Genomic DNA, 24,115 nt, shown 5'->3' with positions numbered 1-24,115 from the left:
CATATGGGATAGTCATGACCTCAGGATAGAGAATACTTTATTCAAGTATCAAAGAGCAGTAACCAAAAAGAAAGAGACAAATTAAGCAATATTAAAATACAACATTATGAGTGAAAAGGCAAACCAGAGTGGGAGAAGATACTTACCACATGTGTAATTGATAAATGGCTCATGTCCATAATATATTAAGAATTCCAGCAAGTTAATAAGAGAAGATAGTCAACCAAATAGAAAAAAGCAAAGATTTCACAAAAGAGGAAATCCAAATGTCCAATAAATATGAGCCTTGCTGTGGGTGTAAAATACATACTGGACTCCAAAGACAGCATAAAAAAAGTTAAACAATCTCATTTAAAAACGTTTACATTGATTGTTTAAATGATAATATTTTGGGTATATTGGGTTAAATAAAATATATTATTAATTTCACTTGTTTCTTTTACCTTTTTTTTTTTTAAGATTTTTATTGGGAAATTGGGACGATGGGAACAGTGCTGGGGAATTGGGTGAAGGGGAACAGACAAGTTGCTGTCTTTTTGTTCTTCAGTCTAGTTGTGGAGGACGTTGCTTCACTGGCCCAAGTTGGCACCCTCATATGTGGGATCCGAACTGGGGCCCTATGGCGTCCCAAGCCAGCTCTTAACCATCGCGCCACTCGGCCGGCCCTCTTTTACCTTTTTAACATGGCTACTAGAAAAGTTAAAATTACGTATGTGGCTTGATTAATATTCCTGTTGCACGACACTGGTATAGATACTCCCTCCCAGGGACATGGATTGCCTGTGTTGTGACTGTGGCCCCAGCACCTGCACAGAAAGGCTTCGTTGAATGGTGTGTTTGAATTGATGAGTGGAGGAATAAGTAAATTCATGGATGAATGGGTGAATGGGTGAATGAGGATTATATATGGTGTTCAAGGACTTGGTCAGCTTTTTCTAAATTGTTGAGGATTATATGTGAGTACACAGATGAATGAAAGGGAATCAGAGGTAGTTAGAATTAAGAAAAGTTCATCAAGGCTTTGAGGTAGGGAGTTTCAAAGAGCATTTTAGGAGATCTAACTTAATTAAGGGCCCAAGAACCTGGACCCTTTCCTCATCCCTTTATTTTCCTTTTCAAAAAGTCCTCCTGTAGCACTTCTTAATATATGCCAGGGACTGTGCTAGGCATTTTCCATGTAGTAACTCATTCAAACTTCACATCACCCTATGAGGCAGGCACTCTTATTATTTCCCTTTTAGAGATAAGGAAACTAGGGCATAGAGATGTTAAGTAACTTGTCCAGGATTACACAGTAAGTGATGGGACTGGTTTTGAACCAGGCCTTCTGTCCCCAGCATCCAAACCCCTAACTACTACACCATCCTGTGTCTCATTCTGTCACCTTGCCTCATCCCCAAGCTTCTATCCAATAGATATAGGTTTCTTTCCTCTTCCTTTACTGACCTCTCTTCCACCCGAGTCCCTCAGACCTCATATTCCTGGAGCGAGTTCTCAATGAAAATTGCTTACTGGCACAATTGTAAGTAAACCCCCAACTTCCCCACAAATGAGACACAGACACATCATAACTTCATGGTCAAAAGCAACGGCCAGGTAACCCTGCCTCCCCCCACCCCCACCCCATTCTCTGTGCACCGCTCCTGAGCTGGACCCACACCACCTCTGCTTCCCCAGCCCAAGAGGCTCCTCTCCCAGACCTGGCATTAGCCCTCCCCTGCTTCTCTGGGCCAACTCGAGGGAAGTGAGTGTTGGAGGAGCCTGAGACTTCACAGCTAAGCAAATGCTTTACCTGTCAGTCTAGCAGATGTCTGTAAGGTGACTCCAGGGGTATAGAATAAGGGACTTTCCGGATAGCACCTTGGCTAGTTCCCAGGGAACGACTCAATCTCATCCACCAGGGACTTCTTTCCAGCCTCAGATTGGATCCCTCCAGTGACAGAGTGGCTATGAATTTCCACCCACTGGGAGCAATGCCTCAATCCTACCCACCAGGAACTCCTTCCCAGACTCAGCTTAAATCCCACCAGTGACAGAGTGGCCCTGAATTTCACCCTATTGGGAGCATCCCTAGCCCAGGGTCTGCACCTTCAGGGCCAAACACAGAATGGAACACAAAGAATGAAGCAACAGGCCATCTTCCTTCCTTTCTCTCTCTCTTTAAATTGTGAATAATAATGCATTTACGTATTCCCCCACTTAGAAAGTTGTTTAAATCCTTTGAAGAATCTTGCAAGGAAGCTTGGCTAGACAGCAGGCAGGACAGTCCAGTGCCTCTGGTGGAGGGGCCAGGGTCTTCCATTCGCCTGTCTTTTGGTCCAGCAAGTAGGCATTTGGATTGATGGTGTAGTCCTTTGTCTGGACATCACTGGTTGTGGTGACACCCCCACATACAAACACTCTGCTGTCTCCAATGGAGCATATGGCATGGGACACATCCAAGGGGCAGTTGTTGGGCAAGAGAGGCACTGAGGCAGTTGTCTTGCTGGCCTTGATCTTCTGCAAGTTGATTTCCACGCTTTGCCGGTGGCTGTGCACGCAGAGGATGTCCTGATGGAAAGACAGCAGGGGCCGGTGGTTGAACTCAATGGGGAAAGTGATACACTGGACCATGTCCCCAGTGTTGGTGTCAAAGCAGTCCACCACCCCGACCCGGGAAATGTAGCCCTTCACCAAGCACCGCCCAGTGACAATGTACAGGTTCCGGTCACCCTTTGTGATCACAGCTGTGCCATCCATAGGGATGCTCATCTTCCCTGCCAGGCACCAGGCCTCCTTGCGCTCATCATAGCGATAGATGTTAGAGACATACCGCCTTGGGGCAATGCTCCCACCCACTGAGTACACTGTCCCCCCGCAGGTCACCATGGTGTGGAAGACAAGCCCAATTGGCAGGTCAGGCAACTTGGTCCAGGAGTTTTCATCCATGTCATACCGCCAAGCCGTCTTCAGCCCTGAAATCTGCTCAGTGGTGCCACCAGAGATGTAGATGTAACGACCAACAGAGGTGGCACTAAGTGCTGCTGCCCGATAGGGCATCTCTGAGAGCTTCAACCACAGGTTCTCCTGTATGATATAGGCAAACACGCCATCGTTGAACTTGCCGTGGGCCTTCTGGCCACCTAGGATGACCACTGAATCAAGCAGGGCCCCTTTCCGCTGGTAGCTCAGCAGGCTGCATGGCTTCTCCTGCTTGCGGTCCGCAAGGACACTCTCAATCAGGGCTGCATGGACTGAGCTGTTATCGATGCCCATCAACTTGTTGCTGGCAAACATCAGTGTCTTGTTGGAGACGGCATTAAGATTGATATAACTGAAGAACTTTTTGACATATTTTTCCCTCTCTTCCTTCCGGAAGTACACCCAATTGATGAGTGCACTGAGAGCCTGGTCCTCGTTGAGCACATGCAAGTTTTCATCTCGGAGCAGGCGGCCAAAAATGATGGGTGGACAGCGCATGAAGTACATGGAGCCCTCAGGACTGGCCCAGTAGTGGAAGTTGTCACGAATGCCAGAGTAGGCCAAGTCTGATACCTCTTTGAGCTCAAACAACTCTGACAAGAAGAGATAGCGCAAGCAGTTGGCACGGCGGATGGACTTAATCAGGAAGTCACTGCAGTGGATTCTAAGGCGTGGTGTGTTGAAATACTGGGCCCCACGAAGGAGTTCCTCCACATTCTGCTCTGAGATAACCACCTTGCCACTGTAGAAGTAGTCCAGGAGCTGGTCCACCGTGGCTGGACTCAGGTAGTTGGGGTCAATGGTGATAAAGAGCTCATCAGTGGTCTTCATGTCGTTACTGGAGATGAGGCTTTTCACCAGTGGAGAGACAGCAGCCAGCACGTTGCGATGTGCAAAGAAGACATGGTGGTCCACAGTCAGGGCCATGTCCCAGTACTCTTTGCGTTTCCTCTGTTTGTTCAGGTTCTGTAGCACAAAGCTGTTGTAGTTTTTCTCGGTGAATTCCAATTTCATGGTGTTTCTTGCTGGCTGAGTCAAATATCAGCATCAAGTACTGGAGAACAGCTTTCTCAGGCCTTTGGGATTCAGACTGATGGTTGTTTGCAGAGCAGTTGATCAGGGAGGAGTGGGGGTAGGAGAGAGGGTGATGTCATAGAGTGGGTGAGGTCATCACAATGCAGCCCCCCCACCCCAGGCCTGTCTCAGAAGCACAGGGCCATTCTCCCCTCTGATGGCTCCAACCTGCCAAGGTCAGATACCCTACCAGGACCTAATGCGCAGGGTCCAGAGCTCAGGAGGAAACTCAGAAATGGGTTGTGACTCCTACCTGGGACCTTTAAACCTCAGTTCAAGGCTGTTCCGGGAATGCAGAGCCAGTTTGGGTGCAGGTAGCACAGGGAGGGATAAGGGGAGGCTGGGGGAAAGGAAAGGGATTATTAGATCATCTAGAAGAATCCTTCCATTGTACAAGAAGGAAACTGAAGCCCAGAGAAGAGACGGGACTTGCCCAAGATCACATAACCAGTTAGAAGTAGAGCAAGGCCTGGAACCCAAGCCTTCTGTAACTTAGGACAGTTTCCACCCTTCTAGGAAGTTCCTAACTGCTCAGTTTTCCCCAGTCTCTAATTCTTAGAGCCTTTTTCTGCCAAGGATCCTGGGCATCAGAGAAGCAAAGCTCTGTCCTTTGGCTTCAGACTTTTGTGGCCACAGATACTATTCTTTAAAATAGAGGGAGAGGTGGAAGCCACTCACTGGAGCAGGAACACAGCAGTTAGCCATACATTGCGGGGTGGAGGGCCGCTGAAGCCCTGATTACTTCAGTTTCACAGCAAACTGGGACTGTCCCTCCACATTCTCAAGTCTCTAGTTGTAAAATGTTGGGGGCTGTGGTGATTCAGCTCTCTCCATTAAGTGTGGACTTGGACAGGCTGCTCATTCTCTCTAAACCTCAGTTTTCTCATCTGTGAGATGGGAATAATAGTACCTGCTTCAAAGATTATTAAGACTCTAAATGACAAAATGACTAGAGGATGTTAAGTACTGTGTTTGGCTGGTAGCACATGTTCAATAAATGCTAGCTGCCATTATGTTATTACTATTACATGAGTTCGCCAAGAGCTGGTGTTCCTAGCTGCTCCCTTCATAAATATTTGCCGGCGTGGTTCTCCATTCCTGATCGTTGGGAAGTCTGGAATCCCCAGGTCCCCTCTGGGCAGGCTCCCGGCGTTTCCTCCCGCCACGAGGTGGGGCTGGAGGGTTATCTCCTGCCAGTAGCCAGCCGGCGGACCCCAGCGCGCCGCCTCCGCCCTCGCCGGGCTGCACCGGTCTCCCGGGTGCGGAGAGCCGCGGGGTTTCCCTTTTTCCGCTAGCCTTCCACGCGCCTGGGTCCCCTACGGCACAGATCTTCCTGCTACGGCCCTGGACTTCAAATGGCAGGGCCTCCTATGATCACCACAAACACGCCCTACTTTTACAGGTGGGGTAATGAGCCCCAGGCGGGGTGTGCAGGATCCAGGGGCCAGAGAGGAGCCATCTCAGATCGAGGCTCCCCCCCCACTCTCTGTCCCCCGCCCGGCCGGATTCTAGCGGACTCGGCCAGCTCAGCAACCCCGCCTCCGCGGGATGTGAGGCTCCCGGAGTTCCCATAGCGTCTGCGCCAAGGAGAGATAAGGGCCAGCCAGAACCCCACCACAGAGGGAGGCTGGCTTCTGCGGGCCCCACCCAGACCAGCCTTTGGGGCTCCCAGGTAGGGGCTCAACATGCAGGCCCCGGCGGCTGCATTGCGAGACGGTGCAGAGAGGCTACCCCCGCCTCCCGCCCCCATCTCCTCTAACCTGGGCTCAATGCCCCACTCCTGGCCCTCAGTGCATCCTTCGCGACCCTGCTAGGAAAACGCAGTGTCTCCAGGAGCCATGGGAATGTGAGCCGGCCAGCTCTTTCCCTCCCTGGCTTAGTCCAGTTCTCATCAATATTGTCTCTCCCTCATCCTTTCATTCCAGACCTGGCTTTTTCTTTACTTTGACATTTGATCATTTGAAAATTATTTAAAAGTACCTACCTTTTAATGCTGAATCCGTTCACCTTGATGCCTGAATCAAGGGAATGAAGCATTGAGTCTCCTGAGATACCTGTCTGCATAAGGCTAAGAACTCGTTTTCCCCATGGGAAGAAGGCTTGGATTTCAGCCTCTCTGCCACAGACTAGCTGTGGGCCTTAGGTGAGTTCCTCCTGGCTCCTTTCTCTCCCTGTGAGAATAATTGGTCTCTAACTGCTCCTCCAGCCCTGATCTCGAGAAGCTGCAGCGACTTGGGTGGAGGATGAGGCTTCTTGGTGTTGATGCCAAACACCTTCTCACCCCTATTGACTTCCAGTCCTGCCCTGATGAGAGAGATTGGCAGACATCACCTCCTAGGACATCTCTACCCAGGAACAGGGGTTGGGTGGGTCAGGTCCTGCTGCTTCAACCGCTCCTTTGCTCCAACACCCTTCAGTCTTGAGGGAATTTTGGTGGAGGAGGTGGCAGTGCCCCTTTGCTTTTGTGTTAGGCCCCAAAACACCAGGGCAGAGAGGTCTCTCATGAGATGCTTCCATTTTAAGAAAGTTGGGTCTAGGTGTCACAGAGACTTCTGAGGATCCAGTAGACCTAACTCCATGTGCTAGACCTTCTACAGCTGGACAAATTTGGCCCAAGAGAGGTTAAGGGACTTGTTCAACTCAGAGTGCACAAAGTTAGGACTTGGAGCCAGAGTTCCTGACTCCTTCCCCTATACTCTGGCTACACGGGAGAGCTGGAATCTGGCTTGTCTTCTGCTTTTGCTGAATTCATGGTAGCTGCCATCTTTAAGAAATCCACTAAAGAAGTGAGATTATGGGGCCAGCCGGGTGGCTCAGTTGGCTAGAGAGCGAAGTCCGAGCAATAGGGTTGCTGGTTCAATTCCCACATGGACCAGTGAGCTGCACCCAAGTTGAACTGCCGCTGAGCTGCTAAGGGGTGGCCAGATGGCTCAGCTGGTGAGAGCGCGTGCTCTTAACAGCAAGGTGCCGGTTCGACTCCTGCATGGGATGGTGAGCTGCCCCCCTTTCTCCCCCCAGCAACTATTGATAGATTGAAAGCGGCGACTGGACTTGGAGCTGAGCTGCGCCCTCCACAACTAAGATTGAAGGACAACAACTTGACTTGGAGCTGATGGGTCCTGAAAAAACACAATGTTCCCCTTCCCCAATTCCCCAACACTGTTCCCTTCCCCAATTTCCCAATAAAATCTTTAAAAAAAAAAAGTGAGATTAATGCCCACCTGCTCAGCTAGCTGTGTTGTCTAGCTTTTCTTCAGCCTGGAAAGCTCCCCTGGTCAGCTATTTCCTTACTTCAGCTAACTAAGGAAACAGACTTCAGCCTAAAGAGGCTGGCTGCATGCCAGCATCCACCAGCTGTGTGTGTGTGTGTTGGGTGGACGGTTCACTGACTGGTTATTGAGTCCGTGTTGCTCACGGTGGCTGCCCAGATAGGGCCAGAAAAAGGCCTCAGCCTAAGGCCCTCACCTATCCTCAGCTTCGTGCCTAGCTCAGCATTTTCTGTTCATAGAGACTCCCTAGGGGAGGGGACCCTAATATTCCAACCTTCCGGGGACCATTAGTTGATTACATATATATTGCTGGGAAGCTCTAAAGAAAATGAGGTGCGTGTTTTAAAGTTACACAGATCTGGCCTGGAATTAGAAAATTCAGGAACAGTCTTTCAGTATTTCCAACTGTTTTGTACTCTAACTGGCTTTTTCACTTCTATATACAGTACTTCCAACTCAAAACTTGGCCAGCATATAGCTTTGGCTTGCCATGGCCCTAAGTCAAACTCATGGCGTCCATAATTTTTCAATTCCATTGGTGAATTCTCTCCATGATGCTTAGCTCAAATTCCTGGTCTATGTTCACTCTAGTCCAGTCAGCTGTGTGGTAGTAGGTCACATGGTTTAAAACATGGCTGCCTAACGAGCACAGTCTACAGGGGAGAGGTTGGAGATATTCAGAAGCTTGAGTCACCTAAGACGGGAACTCAGAGTTATGGATGATCTTAGTCACCAATAAAGAATCGGGTATGAATCACAGGGAAGGAAGATATTACACAAAAGAAAAAGATTTTATTGTTGTCCTAGTCGATATCCCTGGGTGAAATGAAGGGCACAGCATGAGACTGTGTTCACAGTGCAACATAAACCTTCAGGAAGCATCAAGTTTCAGAGATTGGCCTGCTCAGGCTCTAGCCTTTAAGCAGGTACCCACGCCCCCCCCACACACACCCCAATTCCTACCCCTGTTATCTTTATCTTACCATCTAGAGATGCCATGGTTTCAGGGGTACTCAGCTTAGCATTGGGGTTGGTCCCTCCCACGTGGATCATGTGAAATTGCTATTCAGGGGAACTTTGTGCAGTTTGAGCCAAAACACAGAACCAAAGTAGTGACTGTAAGCCCCACATGGGATATTTCCCAGGAACATTTGGGCCTGTCACACATTCCAGGAGGGTGCAGCTGCACAGCTGCAGCCACAGCTGCCAGGAACAGCCTGGGCTCCCACCCTGTGTGTCAGGGGGAGGGCAGAGGCTGGAGGGCTTCCTCTGGGGGCCCTGAGTGAGCTCACCCTTACCCCCATGCTCACTGACTTCATCCATCCAAGGCCGCTTGGCCAGGAGCCCAGGCAGTTTGAGGGGCTCTCTCCCAGAACAGGCCCTGGGCCACCTAGCAGAGGTGGGGGAGGGGTGAGTTTCAGGCCTGGCCCAATCCCCCAGGGTGCATATTGAGCTCTGAAATGCCAGAGAACTTTAAGAAAAAATTTTGGGGGGGGGGCGGTGGCAGGGAAAGGGTGGGGTGGTGGTAGTGGTACTTTGCTATTTAAAGGTAGAAAAATGCAAGAAAGTAAAGCTTTCTTCTCCATTTGTTCTTTGGCAATCCCATTAGAGAATTCCAGCAGGCGTGCAGATGACATCACGTCTTACAACTGAGAAATCTCAGTAATTCTGTGAAATGGAGCCCCTGCCTACACCAGGTTTCTGATAGGAGCCGCTTTATGTTTATGTTTAAAGCTGTGTTTTATGTCACATTTAAATGAGGGTTTAATAGTCTTAAATATCTACAAGTAGATTACCATGCATATCACAGAAATTGAACTTCACTTCTCAGTATCACAAACATTTGGAATACAAAAAGTCCAGAAATGGATATTATAAGGTACAAAAGAAGTTTGCTTAAAAAGTAACCAAAAAAGTTTAAAAATTGATCCCCCCCCCCAAAGTCCAAATAATGGTGGTCTAGGTAACCATCAGGGTAAAGGCTTCATATGCTCATTCCTTTGATAAGAACGAGGTCATGCAGAACTGTATATCCAAGTGTGTGTGCAAGAGACACGCACATGGATCACACACACAAGCACATATACCCACAAGGACAGACACACAGCTGAATTTTTGTTGTTCTAGGCACTTCATATGCATGTTCTTAAGTCTGCCGCCTTCCCATTACATTTGACAAGTTACTTCTTTGGAGGCAGTACATTTTCTTCAAAGAAGCCCTGGTTGACGACATTCCCTGCTGGGAAGTATCTGGCCACCACGAAGGAGGACCCATCACTTGCAGATGCCTTCCCCACACCCATCTTCTTTGTGTTTTTCCACACCATGGCCGTGAAGTGTCCTGCAGGGGAGCAGGCAGAGGGAGAGGGGGACAGGTTAGTTAGCAGAGCCTGGAGAAGGATGTTTCAAAGGATTCTTGAGCTCCTGTACCACCTTGCCAGGCTCGGAAAAGCTTGATCTTCACAGACACCAATCAGAGGAAGGAGACACAAAACATACGAACTGCCTGATTTTCTATAGCTTCAGGTCCTCCTTAGTCAGTCACACAGGCTCTACTCACGTCACCACTTTCCGATGCCTCAAAGTTTCATGGTCTCCCAGAGATCATGACAAAGCCCAGTGACCACAATAGTTAGGATGCTGCCCTACCTGGCACTGGCCTCCAACCCTCCCCCCAAACTGCACTCTTCACCAACAATCTCCATGCTCCTCCCCAATCATTACTTTTTGTCTTCATCTTACTTGACATCTCGGGAACATTTAATAGGGTTGACTCCTCCCCTTTTCAAAACACCCTCCTCTTTTGGTTTCCATGATCCCACCTCTCTAGGCATTCCTCCCATCTCACAGCTTCTTCCTCCTCCTCTTGATCTCACTTGTAAATGTTGGAGGACCTTCATTTCCCAGGGCTCTGGGCTCTCTTTTCTTGCTGCACTCTTTAAGGCAATTTCATCTTTCCCTGGCTCCCAGATTTATTTCTCCAGCCCAAATTTCTCCTCTGTGTTCCAGACACAACTACTTACTTGACATTTCCACTTGGATGACTCACAACATCTCAAATTTAAACTCACTCTTGATTTGGATCCTGCCAGAGTTACTCCTCTCCCTACCCTCCCATTTCCATTAACGGCACCTCTGTGCACGCAATCCTAGGAAGTTGGTCTGCATTCCTCCCTCTACCTCGTTTCCCCACAACAACCCCGTCATTCAATCCTGATGAATCTAACTCCAAAATACATCTCAAGTCCATCCACTCTGAAAACTTTGGTCCCAACCACAAACTTTTCTCACTTGGGCCATTGCAACAGTCCCCTGACTGATTCCCCAGCTTTCACCTTCGCTTCCTCCAATTCCCTGTCTGCTTAAGTAGCCAGGGTGATCATTTTGAGACTAAATTCTATCTGTTTACTTCCTTATTTTAAAATCCTGATTGGTTCCAGCTGCACCTAGAATGAAAGGGAATGTTTTGGCCCCAGGGACCTCCTTTCCAGTCCTTGAAAACCCCAGGTTATTTCCCACCATGAAGCCCTTGCACACATTAGCCACTGTGTGCAATGCTCTTCTGATGACCAATGTCTTCTTGTCCCTTAGGCCTCAGACTTAATGTCACTTGTTCAGAGAAGACTTTCTTTTCTTTCTTTCTTTTTTTAAATTATTTTTTCCAGTTATAGTTGACATTCAATATTATTTTATATTAGTTTCAGAGATGCCTTTCACAATCACTTTTATTTCCTGAACACCTCCACCCAAAGTTAGTCTTATCTGCTTTTTCCCTTCATAATATTCTTACCATTTGCAATGATTCATTTACTTGCTTATTGCTTGGCTCCTTCACTAGGCTATGAGCCCCACATGGGTAAAGATCAAATTGTTTTATTCACCAAAGTATACCCAGTACCTTGGCACAGCCTGGCATATGAAAAATGTAAAATAAACTTTCACTGAATGAATGGAATGAATGAGTGAATGAATGAATGAAAGGCATATGGAAGAACCCTCCTGGACTCAGGTTTTGCCCTCACTGGAAGTGGAGGCCTTCTATGTGTGAGCTCTTTGAGGCCTTGACAAGGTAGAGCCTCCTTCAACCCCCTCTGCTCTGAGCCAAGCAGCCCAGTTCCTTCTCAAGCTACAGCCTGACCCTCCAGACACTTCTGTGACTTGCCGGAGCTTCTCAGCATCAGTATCCCACTGCTGAGGCTAACTGACCCTTACTCATTGATCCTTTCAAGCTGTTAACATGGCTTAGCTTCCACTCCCCTTCCACTTTGGGGTCAAAGAGTTGATGCTGTAAGGGTACTCTGCTAAATGACCATAAATTCTTCTCATCTCCTGGGAGTAAAAGTTGGGGGTTCATCTCTCCCACCTTTACTGTTGAGGACTCACAGAGATCTTTTGACAGGTCAGTGGGATATTTACTTCCATGGCATCCATTTGCTAAAACAACCCTGAAGAAATTATGTTTCCTCTTAGAGGGCAGGGACCACATCTGTTTTATCGAACACCAAATCCCCAGTGTTTAGCACTGGGTTTGGCACATAGTAGATGCTCAAAAAATGTCTGATGAAAAAGAAAGAGCAGAGGGAAGAAGGAGGAGAAAAATCATAATCAGAGAAGCTAAGTTACCCATAGGGTGGTTAAGAAAGAAAGAGGGTAACCACTTTACACCCATTAGGATGGACATTATTTTAAAAAAAGAAACAAAATGTTTGTGAGGATGTGGAGTAATTGGAACCCTTGTGCATTGCTGATGGGAATGTAAAATCATGCAGCTGCTGTGGAAGGCAGTAGGGTAGGTCCTCAAAAAGTTAAACATAGAATTATCATAATTCCATTTCTAAGTATATATCCACTTCTAAGTATATAAAGAATGAAAAGCAGGGACTTAGGTATTTATACACTGATGTTCATAGCAGCATTAGTCACAATAGCCAAAAGGGGAAAAACTGAAAATGTGCATCAATGGATGAATAAATAAAATCTTATATATATATATATATATATATATATATATATATATATACACACACACACACACACATACACACATATATATATACATATATATGTATATATATAATGCAATATTATTAAGCCTTAAAAAGAAATGAAATTCTAGCATATGCTACAACATGGATGAACCTTGAGCACATTATGCTAAGTGAAGTAAGCCAGACACAAAAGGACAAATATTGCACAACTCCACTTATATAAGGTACCTATACAAATTCATAGAGACATAAAGTAGAACAGTAGTTAGTAGGGCTGAGGGTGTGGGGTAGGAAGGGATGGGAGTTATTGTTTCATGGGTTCAGAATTTCCATTTGGGATGATGAAAAAGTTCTGAGATGGATAGTGGTGATGGCTGCACAGCAATGTGCATTTAGTTAGTCCTATTGAACTATATACACTTAAAAATGGTTAAAATGGTAAATTTTACCACAAAATTAGGAAGAAAGGAGGGAAGGAAGGAAAGAAGGAAAGAAAAAAGAAAGAAAGAGAAAGAAACAAAGGAAAGAAAGAAAAGAAAAAGAAGGAAAGAGAATCTGGTATCTAGACTTTTCAATCCTTCAGAGAAGAGAAAAAGTTGATATCTTCCGTGTGTCTTATATATGGTAAGGACTGAATAAATGTTCATGGATTAAATGTATGTTTTCCCTTACAACTGAACTCCATTTTTATAATTTTTTTTTTTTTTTTTTGAGCCATCCTGCCACTTGTTGGCAGCTCAGCGGCAGCTCAGCTCGGGCCCATGTGGGAATCAAACCAGTGACCCTGTTGCCCAGAGCTCACACTCTTGAGTGAGCTCTTAACCAACTGAGCCGCTTGGCCGGCCCCATTTTTATAATTTTTAAATTCAGGTATAGTGAATTTCTTTGTCTGCATTCAAAAAAGATTTTCTTTCTGGAAATAACCAAATATAAACACTAATCAATAGAGTTGATGTGATACAATCAAAGCAAGAATTAAAAGAAAACAAATCTTAAGTTTAGGCATCAATTAGGCATCTTTACCACTTATCCTTAAATCTGTACTAACCATTGCTCAAAAAACTCTGATTTTCACCTTGGAAGAGAGGAGAAACACTTCTTGCCAGTTCACCCTTGGTCTTTATGCTTTTGAGTCCAGTGCCAGGCTTTCAGAGCTTTGCCAGGTGTCACTGCTTCTATAGGCTGTGTTTTCATTAAGGCCCAGATCCTTTTTCATACAAGCCTTTTCTCCCCAAAGACCACATGCTTTGGCCATTGACCCACCATTCTCTGTGTCACCCAGAAAAGGAAGAGCTGTATTTATCCACTGGTTGCCAAGAATATGATTACAGATATAACATGAGCATCAACAGCATGAATGCCTATGGAAGCCTTTTCCAAACAGATGACACTAAGTAATCTTTCTTCTGGCTGGGGAGGTTTCTGTCTGCACAGAGATCATCAAGTATGGATATTTAGAGATGAATTAAAGGACACGACTTCCTTAGCAACCATCAGGTACACACTAGTTTCTAACTCTAAACTACTAACAGCTTCCTCTTTCTTTTTTTCATAAATGAATCACATCCTCTTTCCTGCTATGGACCCAAACCCCTTAGAATATACATTTGAAAAACACATTAAATAAATTACAGTATAGCTTTGCAAGGGAATAATATGCAACCGTAAAAAAGAATGAGAAAGCTCTTTTTGTATTGACATGGAACAATCTCTGCCAATCTGCTGTGTGAAGAAAGCAAGTGCAAAACATATCACGTATCTGACACTGGAGTATAAAAAAAGGGAAAAAAGGACTTATTTACACAAATGCTAGTATAAGCTCAGAACAATCCTAGTATGATACACAAGAAATTGGTACCATAGGTTGCACGGGAAAGTGCCAGAGGATGGAAGGAAGACTTTTCACCTTATATAGCTTGCAAATTCCATGTCATGCAAAAAGTATTACTTATTCAGAATAAACAAACAAACCTACTCTTTAAAATAGATAACAAAGGAATTGCAAGAAACCATCTCCTTCCACTCAGCACATAACATAGAACTGTGTTCACAAGATGCTGATGGGTGGGGCAGGGTGGGGAGAGATTATAGGATATTTCAAAGGCCCTTTTACCTATAACATGGGCTGAGGTCAGGGACCCTAATGATACAGCTCTGGGGGAAGCTGAGGTGCGGGTGTGGCCTGAGGATCTTTAAGGGTCTTGCAAGCCCCAATGATAACTCCACTCAAATCTGTGCTCGTTTTAGGATTAGGCTCTGTCTGTTGCCAGGCACTGCCCACTGGTATACAGGCTAGTTACTCTGGGGTTTTCCTCTTTAGGGGTGGGAGATGTGGGGCAATGGGTGAGACAGGCAGTCAGTGATCATGGAAAACTGAGTCCCATTTCCAGCTCTGACACTTGCAAGATGCCTGCCTTGGAGCAGGGGCCATGAAAAGAGCGTCAGATTGAGGATAGAAGGTATAAAGAAGTCCCTTTCCCTTTCTGGGCCTCCGTGTCCACCTCTGCAAAATGGGTGGAATGAAGCCCTACTTTCAAATGGTGTTACAAGGCTTATGTGGCCTTTGTAACTGTCCAGTGGCCTGGCACAGGAGCAAAACTAATAACTTGCTCTGGTACATGTCCAATTGCTCATGAATCTTGTGCATGGGAAGAAAGAGACACAGACAATATAAAATCAAATGTTTTCTGGATGCTGATCTTTATAAAAAAAGACACCAGGTTCTGCCTATATACCCTTGAATCACTGGTAGGAGGTTGTTACCATTCCCTTGCATATCCCTCAAATTTAATTGCTACAGAACCATCAATTCTCCCTCAGGGACCTGACAGCAGCCTCCTCCTCCCAGGCCTGAGTGCTGAGGGGAGAAGTGCCTCAGCAGATGCTTCTACCTCTGCTTCACAGTCCTGCCCACATGGTTGCAAGAACCTCTGCCCCAAAGAGTGAGCATAAAACCACAGGAAACAGTGAAGTGTTCTAAGAACATGTCACTTCCTGTTTCTGAAGCACCCTGGAAATGGTGGGAGGCCATAAGTGGCTCCACCCATGGGTGGGATGGGGTGGGGTAGAGAGATGAGGGTACAGGAAGAATCCCTTTTTCGGTTTCCCTGGTGCCTTCTGGTCTCACAGCCTCTTCCAACCCATCCTGGGCCCCAGGTGGATCTAAGTAGGTTCTGAGGAAAGATAGGAGCCTGGTAAGGCCTGGTGATGGGCAAGAGGGAGCCCAGAGCTCAGAGCAGTTGTGTGGGACTTTGGTAAGATAAAGGAGTTTACTGCTCACCGTACAGGCCTATGAGAAAGGCTGGGAGCCCCACCAGCTCTCTGAATGTCCTGTAGTGACTACCACCTTGTCCCTCTCCCTCGGGGACAGGGAAGGACAGGGAGTTGGCCCAAGTTCACACAACTAATAGTGCCAGGGCTGAGACTAGCTCCAGACTTTCTGCATTTCAAGCTCATCTGAACCACAAACTCCAGCACAAAGGTGAAGGGAGAATGCCCAGGAGGCCATGAGGAGGCGTGGGGCACAAGGCAGGAAGGATGTGGGGGTGTGAAGGGAGGAGGAAATTAAAACCAAGAGAAGAGCAAGTGGCTTGGCCCTTTTCCTGATGGCCCCAGGAAGACACTGGCAGTTTAGCCAAGAGAACAACATGAGCAGAGAGGGTTTAGAACATTCTAGCTGCTGGAGAGCTGGCTGGAATGGAGGGGAGCAAAGCTAGACGTAGGATGACTGGTGAAAAGTGCTGAGTCACCACTTCTGGAAAGAATCACTCAGCAGCTTTTAAAATCCACAGCCTTCAGAACTTGGGAGCTGGTGGGGCAGGAATCAGCAGCTCAGGAGCTCTTAGATGTGTGTGCACGTAAGAAAGTTTTACCCTTTGGGCAAAGTCAAGACAGAAGAATATGGAAGAGGTAAAACAGGAGGGAAATGATTGATTTTCAGAGGGTTAGTTCCTCTCTGAAATCAGACAAACTGCAACTCTGCCCAGGGCCAGGCACTGTGTCACTTACCAGTACCAGAAGTGAAGCCAGGCTGCTGGAAGTTGTAGTTCTCAATTTCCTTGTACCATCTATCAGACACCTCCTTTCCTGTATGGAAAATACACTGTTTAAAACTCAGCAGCAAAATCAACCCACTCCTTATTCCTTCCATCTTTCCCCATTAGCCCCAAACCACCCATCCCACAGTTAAATATCTGATAAAATATGAGCTGAAATAGGGACTTCTGCCCATGAGCACACCCAGGCTGAAGAGAGGGCCTTGTTGGGGTTGGGAAGAGCCCTGGTGGGGGGGTCACCTGCATCTGTGTCCCCGACCCTGCCACTAACTCTCGGTGTAATCCTAGGCAAGGCCTTCCCCTTTCTGGGCCTCTGTACAAGAGGGTTGAATGCAACATACTCCAAGGGCTTCTAATGATCGTTTGAGTTTCCCGGAGACTCTGCCCTCAGCCCACCCCAAGTCTGGCTCCTGAACTACCCACAGGAGGAAAGGCCTGGTGGGCTACGGTCTCCACGGCAGGGCGAAGGGTCCACACCTGGAGCATCTACTGGCCCAGCAGGTGTTGACAGGAGAAAACCCACAGCATTTCCCTGGGAGTTGCTGACCTCAGGGCAGTAAGCCTCAAACTTTAATGTGTGTACACATCACCTGGGGCGCTTGTTAAAATGCAGATTCTGATTTCAGTAGGTCTAGGGTAGAGCCTGTGAGTCTGCATTTCTAACAAGTTCTCAGATGCTGCTGCTGGTCTGCCGACAACACTTCAATAGCAAGGCCTTAGCAGTGGCTACACACTGGCCTCACCTGGGGAGCATTTCGAAATGGCTGATGCCTGGGGCCTGACATACACTGATTGTCCTGCCATCTCTGGAGGAGAGACCCAGGCACTGGTATTTTTAAAAAGCACCACAAAAGATCTCAATGTGCGGCCAGGGTGGGGAACCACTGCCTTAGAGACCACCTACCCAACCCCCTCTCTATATGGATGGTCCAGAGAGGGTAGAGACTTGCTCAAGGCTCCAGAGGGAGCCAATGCAAGGCCAGATTGGAACCAAGCCTCCTGCCAGCTCTTTCCCATCCTTCTCCCTTCTCTCTGGGGCCCACCAGGCCCAAAACCAGGCCTGGGGAGGCAGCTGCGGGCTTCTGGTTCCTGCCTTCCTCAGGAGCACGCGCACACCTCTGTGGAGGGCCACAGAGCTGAAGACACCAAGGGAACACTTGGGCCTCCCCCGGGAACTCCCAGGAATGTGAGGCCATGGAAGGAGGAGTCATTCTCCCACTGGGGTTTGGAGAAAGCTTCAGAAGGGGAGGTAGCGCTCGCTCGCCAACATTTTTCCTGAAAAGCCATGACCAAGCTAGGCTGTCAGAGCCAGGAAGCTCAGGAATGTCTGGTCAGTGTGGTGGGATCACCATTCCAGGCTGCAACCATGGATGAGGAATTGTCTTTCCCGTTATTTTTTCCCCACATGGAAAAGGCTCTATTGTGCTTTTCTGATGAAAAAAGTTAATACACCAGTATTGTAAAAAAAAAAAAAAAAATTAGAAAAATGTGACAAAAAGTAAAATTCTTCTGCAGCTGGGGATGCTTTAGTGCCTGCAGGGTCAAGCTGAGACTCTGCACGGAGCTGGTCTGTCTCCCCCACCCCACTTCTCAGCTGGGAACTCTTCCAAAAGCGGGGAGGTGGGGGGGAGTCTGGGCAGTCTGACTCATTTCTGTGTCCCTGGCACCCAGCACAGGCCTGGCCCTGAGCCAGCCATCAGAGACCTTGTGATGGGCTGTAGTCAGCCCCTGGGAGCAGGCGGAGCTCTGGGCTTCTTTTCTCTCTGGGCCTGTGGCTGCCACATGGCTACACCACGGAAAGCACTGGGGCCAGGAGGGACCTGAATGTTGGCTGTCCTAGGTCCAGCTCAGGCAGAGGGCAGAGGAGCCAGGAAAGCGACCCACCTGTCTGATCGTAGGATGCCCAGGCCAGGTTCTCTCCACACTGGCCGCGACTGGACTCCGGGCTGTGCTTGAGTATCCTTGTGCTGGCCAAGGCCTCTGAATACCTGCCAGAGACCATGGTGCTTTCTCAGAGCGGGCATGGCCCAGGAACGCCCCAAGGTATGAGCCCTAAACTGGCGTGGCCATGCTTCCTCCCCTAGGCTCGCTGAGGAAATCAGGAACATCACACCTACGTCTCTTCTGAGCCCCCGAGTCACCCCATTTTACAGAGGAGCAAACCGAGGCTCAGAGGGACAAAGGAACCTGCCTAGGTAAGTGGCAGAGTGGTTATTGAAGTCTGGCTGTGTCTGCCCCCAAAACCTTTGTCCCTCCAGGTATCCCAGGGTCCCTCTGACTGCAGCAGCAGCACCATGAAGGGCCCGGGTCACCCTGTGTGCTGGGGGGACTCACTGCTGAGCCTCCTGGTTGAGCTTCTTGCAGAGCTTCAGTGGAGGGACACCATGTTGCTGCCGGTACTCATTGTGGGTCTTCAGGACCTCATTATTAAACTGCTTGGAAGCTGCAATGATTTCAAAATGGAGAATGTCTCAGTGCAGAGAAAACACTCACCAAAAGTATGATGTCAGGCTTTGGAGCAATGTCCAGCTCAGACCTCAGACCATGTGGACAAGCTCCCCTTCAGTACCCCAGCCAAACAGACAACCATGATGCCCTGCTCCGTATCTTTGCTCATCCCATCCACATCCACATCCCTGATATTGCCTTACATATCTCTGCACATCTGCACCCACATGGATTCTGCAGGGTCGTATGGGCCATGTTGGGGATCTGGGTCTTTTTCCAAGGCAATGGGAATACACTAGACAGGAGCAAGGGAATGAGTGTGTGAGATCTTGCTGGCTGTTGAGGATGGGCCAGGGGTGCAGAGCAGATGTTGGGGGGCTGGGCAGTGAGAGAAAGGACTTCTGAAGGAAAACGTTAAAGGAGGCTGGATAGCTCAGACTGGATCTATGGTGTGTGGCAGATACTGGGAAGGGCTAGAGGTACGAGCCCAGAGACAACATACCTGGGTGGGATGGAGGGGTGGCCACACTGGGCGGGTGAAATCAAGAAGGCAGAGGGACCGATGAAGAAAAGAGGACCAGGGAAGGGCAGCACTGGGGAAGTGGGATGAGGGGAGTGTGTGAGAAAGAATGTGGAGGTGTTGGGTGGGATGAGGCTGGTCAGCTGGGCCCAGAGTTGCAGTGAGGGATGAGGTAGAGCCTGTGCCCAACTGGGTCATGACTTCAGAAAAGGCAAGGTCAAGGGAGGGGCTGAGGTTAGGGAGAGAATAGGTGGCTGAAGCCAAGGCCAGGCAAGATCAATAGTGGATAGAAGTCACATCAATTTGTATGTGAACTGGAACCCCATCCATCCAACATCCTTCAGCCATCTCTCCGCCATTCATCCATCCATGGATTTATCATCTATCCAGCTGCATCATCCATCCAATCCCGATACATCCATCTGCTCTCTGAACGCCTCTTCTGTGCTAGGTCCCGTACTGTGTGCTAGGTGCCCAGAGACAAATCAGCCACACCCTGTTTTCCAAGAGGTCACACACAGAAAGGAGACAGCCTGTAAACAGACACTCGCAAACAGTGTGATAAGGCCAAGGTGCAGATGAGCACAAGCGCAAGAGGAACTTAAAAAGCAACCTGACATGATCTAGGGGATCAGGAACAAGGTGACCCCTGATTTGAGGCTCCAAAGATGTCTGGACAGCAGTTAGCCAGGCTTAGATTGTGAAGACACTGAGGACTAGCCTTAGGAATCCAGGTATTCCCCTCTGTGAAAATGGGCATGAGTTGGGTGAGCTAGGAATGAGGGCCATAGAGGACCATTAAACTGAGCTAGTCCTATCTGGCAGGAGCCTGTCCCTGAGGCCTGGCCATGGGCAGGAAGGGTATAAACCGGAGAATGAAAGAAGCACCATTCCTTCCATGGCCCCAGGTTATGTTCACCAACTGTCCTTCTCCTCTGCTGTTTTTTCACCCTAGAGGCTGAGGAGATGACCCAGCAGCGAGTCCTCTTCCCCTCCCTCTGCCAGATCCCCCATGTCTCCTGGGCTTTAAATCAAACCCTGCTGGGCTTCTGAGGGGACATGAGGGGAAGAAGATCAAAACTTGCCCTCAGGAGCTTTGGGCTAGATGCAGACCCAGGGGAGATGAAGGTAACTACAGGTCATGCCAGTGGTGGTTGAGCGACAGCCACTGATACATAAATGAGGGGTTTCTGATAAATTGAAGAGTGAGTGGTACTGACCTTGAGGACTGTAGGGCCCAGCAGGGCAGTCCAATGAGGTCTGGTCACATTAATGTGGGTTGGGACAGGAATGTGGGGGGATGGGATGGAATGCCAGGATTTGGAGGTTTGGGTTGACAGGCAGAGATGGGGAAGTCCATACTAACATCCCTTCTAGCTCCCACATCCCAGGCAGGCCATGATGGGATACCACAGGAGGTGCGCGGGACTGAGTGGCACAGGCAATGGTGATCATGGTGACCATGTAGGGAAGGCTTCCTGAAGGAGGTGGTGAGGAGGCAAAGGGCACAGAAAGGGCCAGGGTGGTTGGGATCTGGCGTATGCCAGGGTTATGGGGAGGAAGTGGAGACAAGGGAAGTGGGTGGGTGGCTAAAGTGAAGCCAGTTTAAAGGCAGCCGGCCCTGAGTGCTGGAGCCAGGCTGCACTGGGCCTGTGCTGTAGGCCTTGCAGTCTCCTTGGCAGAGAGGGACATATAAGGCTGCTAAAAACTAGGTCACTGCACTCCCTGAATATGGGAAGTAAAGAGAAAGTGAAAGTTCCTGTGCTCAACCTGAGCTCTGTGCCTGGAAGCCAGCCGAAGCGTCACTGTGCCCAGCTGGGTCAGTGCCGGGGCCCAGGGTTCCCAGGAAGGGAGTCAGGAGAAGGTTTTGGTAATCAGGAGGGGAGCATCTCTCTCCACCCTTGCTGGGAGGCATGGGGGCCCCACCACCACACCTCTGGATAGCCCCAGGAGTCCTCTCCCACCACAGCAGTCAGTTCTAGCCCAAATGGCTCTGAGCAGGGCCTCAGCCTTGGGGAGGCAAGATATCACTGGGAACCACACCCAGCAAGAGGCACTCTTCTGTAGAAAAACCCAAGAACAAAGATAAACCTAAGGAAAAAAAGTCAAAGAAACCCCGCCCAACCCTGAATTAAGGCAGGGAGAGCCCTCAAAGCCACCCCACAATGGGGAGGGGAGGGATTATATCCTCACAGGAGGATACTTTGAGGCTCAGGGTGCCAGCCTGGAATGAGGTCCTTTTTCTGCATGTTGGCCAACCATTGCTGGGCCTGTGCATGATCTCATTTACTTTTTACCACCTTTTGTGGAGCTTCTACTACTGTACCCAGGAAACTGAAGCCCAGGAAGGGAAATAACCTGCCCACGTTCCTACAGTGGTCCCAGGGATAGGCCCACGAGGGGGAAACACTGTCCTTAACCCCATACCACCTCCAAGGAGCTCAAGACAAAGAAAATCAGAAAAGAGACAAAAGTGTTGGCCAGACCTAGGCGGAAGGTCAGGCCCAGCAAGGTTGGCAACTGCTTTCAAATCTCTGAGGGCAGAGAAGAGGAAGGAAGAAGAGAACCAAGATTACTCAAGAGCCTCCTGTGCCAAGCTTCTTATGGATGGACGGGCCTGAGGGGCCCCAGAGGAAAATCAGGGGCTGCAGGAATAGAAGCCCAGGGGGCTTAAGGTCAGAGCTGCTGAAAGGTGGAAAAAACTGCCCAGTCATGGCTCCCTGTGGCTGAGGGAAGGTGGCAGGGCTGGGCTGTCTCTGCCAGGGTGGAGGGTGCAGCCAGGCATCTTAAGTGTGGCTAAACTGGGGGCTCTTCAAGGTCCTTTGGAGCCTGGGCTTCTAAATGCCAATAAAGACTCAAAGAAGGTCTGTGCCCCTCCTCCCACTTGGCTGTTGGATATGACAGCCTCCTCCCTAAGCATCTGTCCTCTTCTGAAGCCTCCCGGAGCCCAGCCTGACTCACTTCTCTCCATACTCCCCACAAGAGGCCCAGGGCAGTGAGAGGCCAGGGCAGGAGTTGTGGACAGGCCCCTCTTGTCCCCTTGGCAAGAGGTTGGTGGAAAGAAAGAAAGGAAGGAAGAGAGAGAGAGAGAGAAAGAGAGAGACAGAGAGAGACAGAGACAGAGAGAGAGACAGAGAGAGAAAGGAAAGATCAAATGGAGTCACTTTTGCTAAACCACCTCACCAAACCCAAACCTAATAATCTAATTCATTGCAGTTCCAGCCTCTTCAGAGTGGAATTTTAAACCAATCAGTTTGGAATTTCCTGATCACACTAGTGAGTTAAACTACCTGATAAGACCCCCTGCTTTCCTCTAAGGCAGCGGTTCTCAACCTGTGGGACACGACCCTCTTTGGGGGTCGAACGACCCTTTCACAGGGGTCGCCTAAGACCATCGGAAAACAAAAAGATATTTACATTACGATTCATAACAGTAGCAAAATTACAGTTATAGAGTAGCAACGAAAATAATTTTATGGTTGGGGTCACCACAACATGAGGAACTGTATTAAGGGGTCGCGGCGTTAGGAAGGTTGAGAACCACTGCTCTAAGGGAAGGGGACCCTGTCTAAAACAATCCACTCTTTTAGCTTCCTTAGTCTCACCTTCTTTCTGCCTATAAAAACCTTCCATTTTGTACAACTCATTGAAGGTCCCTTCTTGTTGCTAGAAGCAATGAATCCCCATGAATCACTTACTAAAGCCAACTAGATCTTCAAATTTACTTGGTTGAATGTTGTTCTTTAACACTGGAAAGCGACCTGGTCCCACCTTTGGGGTAAACCTGGTTTTGCTAGTTTATCAGGAAGAAAGAATAAAAAGTTGAGGAAAATAAAAAAGGAAGATTTCCAGGTGGGCAGCTCCTGTTCTTTGAGCCTGGGTTCCAGGAAATTCAAGAGGCAAATACCAGCTTTGCCTTTTACTAGCTGTGTGATCTTAAATAAGTTGCTTAATCGCTGTATGCTTCATTTCCCCCACATAAAAAAATGGGGATACAGTATCTACCTCACAGGGTTGTGAGAATTAAATGAACTAAACTATGATGATGCTTTAGAACAGGAACTATAATTATATCACTAGCATTGGGCCGAAACCCTTTAGCCACTGGCTTAGGGAGAAACTGCCCATCCCTGATTTTCATCAGAGCAGAGCTGCTGGTATTTCAATCAGTCTTCCACAACCTCTTAGTACCTCTGAGTTCGGGTTTTTGCTGAGTGAATGGGTGAGTGAGTAAGCAAATGAATGAGCTCCTCACTCCAGCACTAGGAAGGGACACCACTAGGATGGGAGTCTTCTCATTACAGATGAGGAAACTGTGGTCTTTGGGAGGACGTATGGGTTGCAAAATTTCACACAGTGAATCCACATTCAAGCCAGATCTAAGAACAGTCCTCCCTTAACCCCTCCCCTGCCCCAAACCTCACATACTTTCCATATTACATACATCTTCCTCTCCCTAAGCAACAATGATGGTCAATGAAGAGTTGCTCAATTGCTTAAAGGAACAAGGGTATCCCAGAGCAACCACCCCAGGCCGCCCCTTTGCAGTTAGACAGCAGTCCCTGGGGGACTGAAGAAGCCAGGGCAGCCAGTGTCCACTCTCCAGCCCGGCCTGTAGCCACTCAGGCCTGCCTTGAGCACTGCGCAAGTCCCTGCCCTCTGGGCCTCAGTTCCCCATCTGTGTGAAAAGGAAGGATGACATCTGTAGTTTTCAAAATACACTGTATCTTCAAAGCAGAGAAACCATTTCTTTGAACTTTTCTTTTCCTTTCTCTCTCTCTCTCTCTCTCTCTCTCTCTC

At 48.4% G+C, this 24,115-nt stretch overlaps 2 protein-coding genes across 3 annotated transcripts in view; both read right to left on the bottom strand.

The window, feature by feature from the left end:
* Positions 1–2,143: 2,143 nt before the first annotated feature.
* On the bottom strand, positions 2,144–6,856 carry CCIN (calicin). The gene has a single exon (XM_019663329.1). It carries the CDS (start codon positions 3,973–3,975, stop codon positions 2,212–2,214), a length of 1,764 nt encoding a protein of 587 aa, XP_019518874.1. The 5' UTR covers positions 3,976–6,856; the 3' UTR covers positions 2,144–2,211.
* Positions 6,857–8,074: 1,218 nt separating this feature from the next.
* Positions 8,075–24,115, bottom strand: part of GLIPR2 (GLI pathogenesis related 2) — a 19,703-nt gene continuing 3,662 nt past the window's right edge. The window contains exons 2-5 of one of the 2 annotated variants that reach the window (XM_019663268.1): positions 18,682–18,790; positions 18,232–18,335; positions 16,301–16,378; positions 8,075–9,645 (exon numbers count right to left, since the gene is read on the bottom strand). In XM_019663268.1, the coding sequence (XP_019518813.1) occupies positions 9,485–9,645; positions 16,301–16,378; positions 18,232–18,335; positions 18,682–18,790 (452 nt within the window). In that variant the 3' untranslated portion in view covers positions 8,075–9,484. The remainder of the gene's footprint in view (positions 9,646–16,300; positions 16,379–18,231; positions 18,336–18,681; positions 18,791–24,115) is intronic. The other variant, XM_019663269.1, reaches the window with a different exon arrangement.

This window comes from Hipposideros armiger, unplaced genomic scaffold (assembly GCF_001890085.2).
Source record: "Hipposideros armiger isolate ML-2016 unplaced genomic scaffold, ASM189008v1 scaffold_388, whole genome shotgun sequence".
In the NCBI taxonomy this organism is placed as follows: domain Eukaryota; kingdom Metazoa; phylum Chordata; class Mammalia; order Chiroptera; family Hipposideridae; genus Hipposideros; species Hipposideros armiger.
Note: the sequence above shows the minus strand (reverse complement) of the source record. Positions and strands in the feature narration are given on the sequence as shown.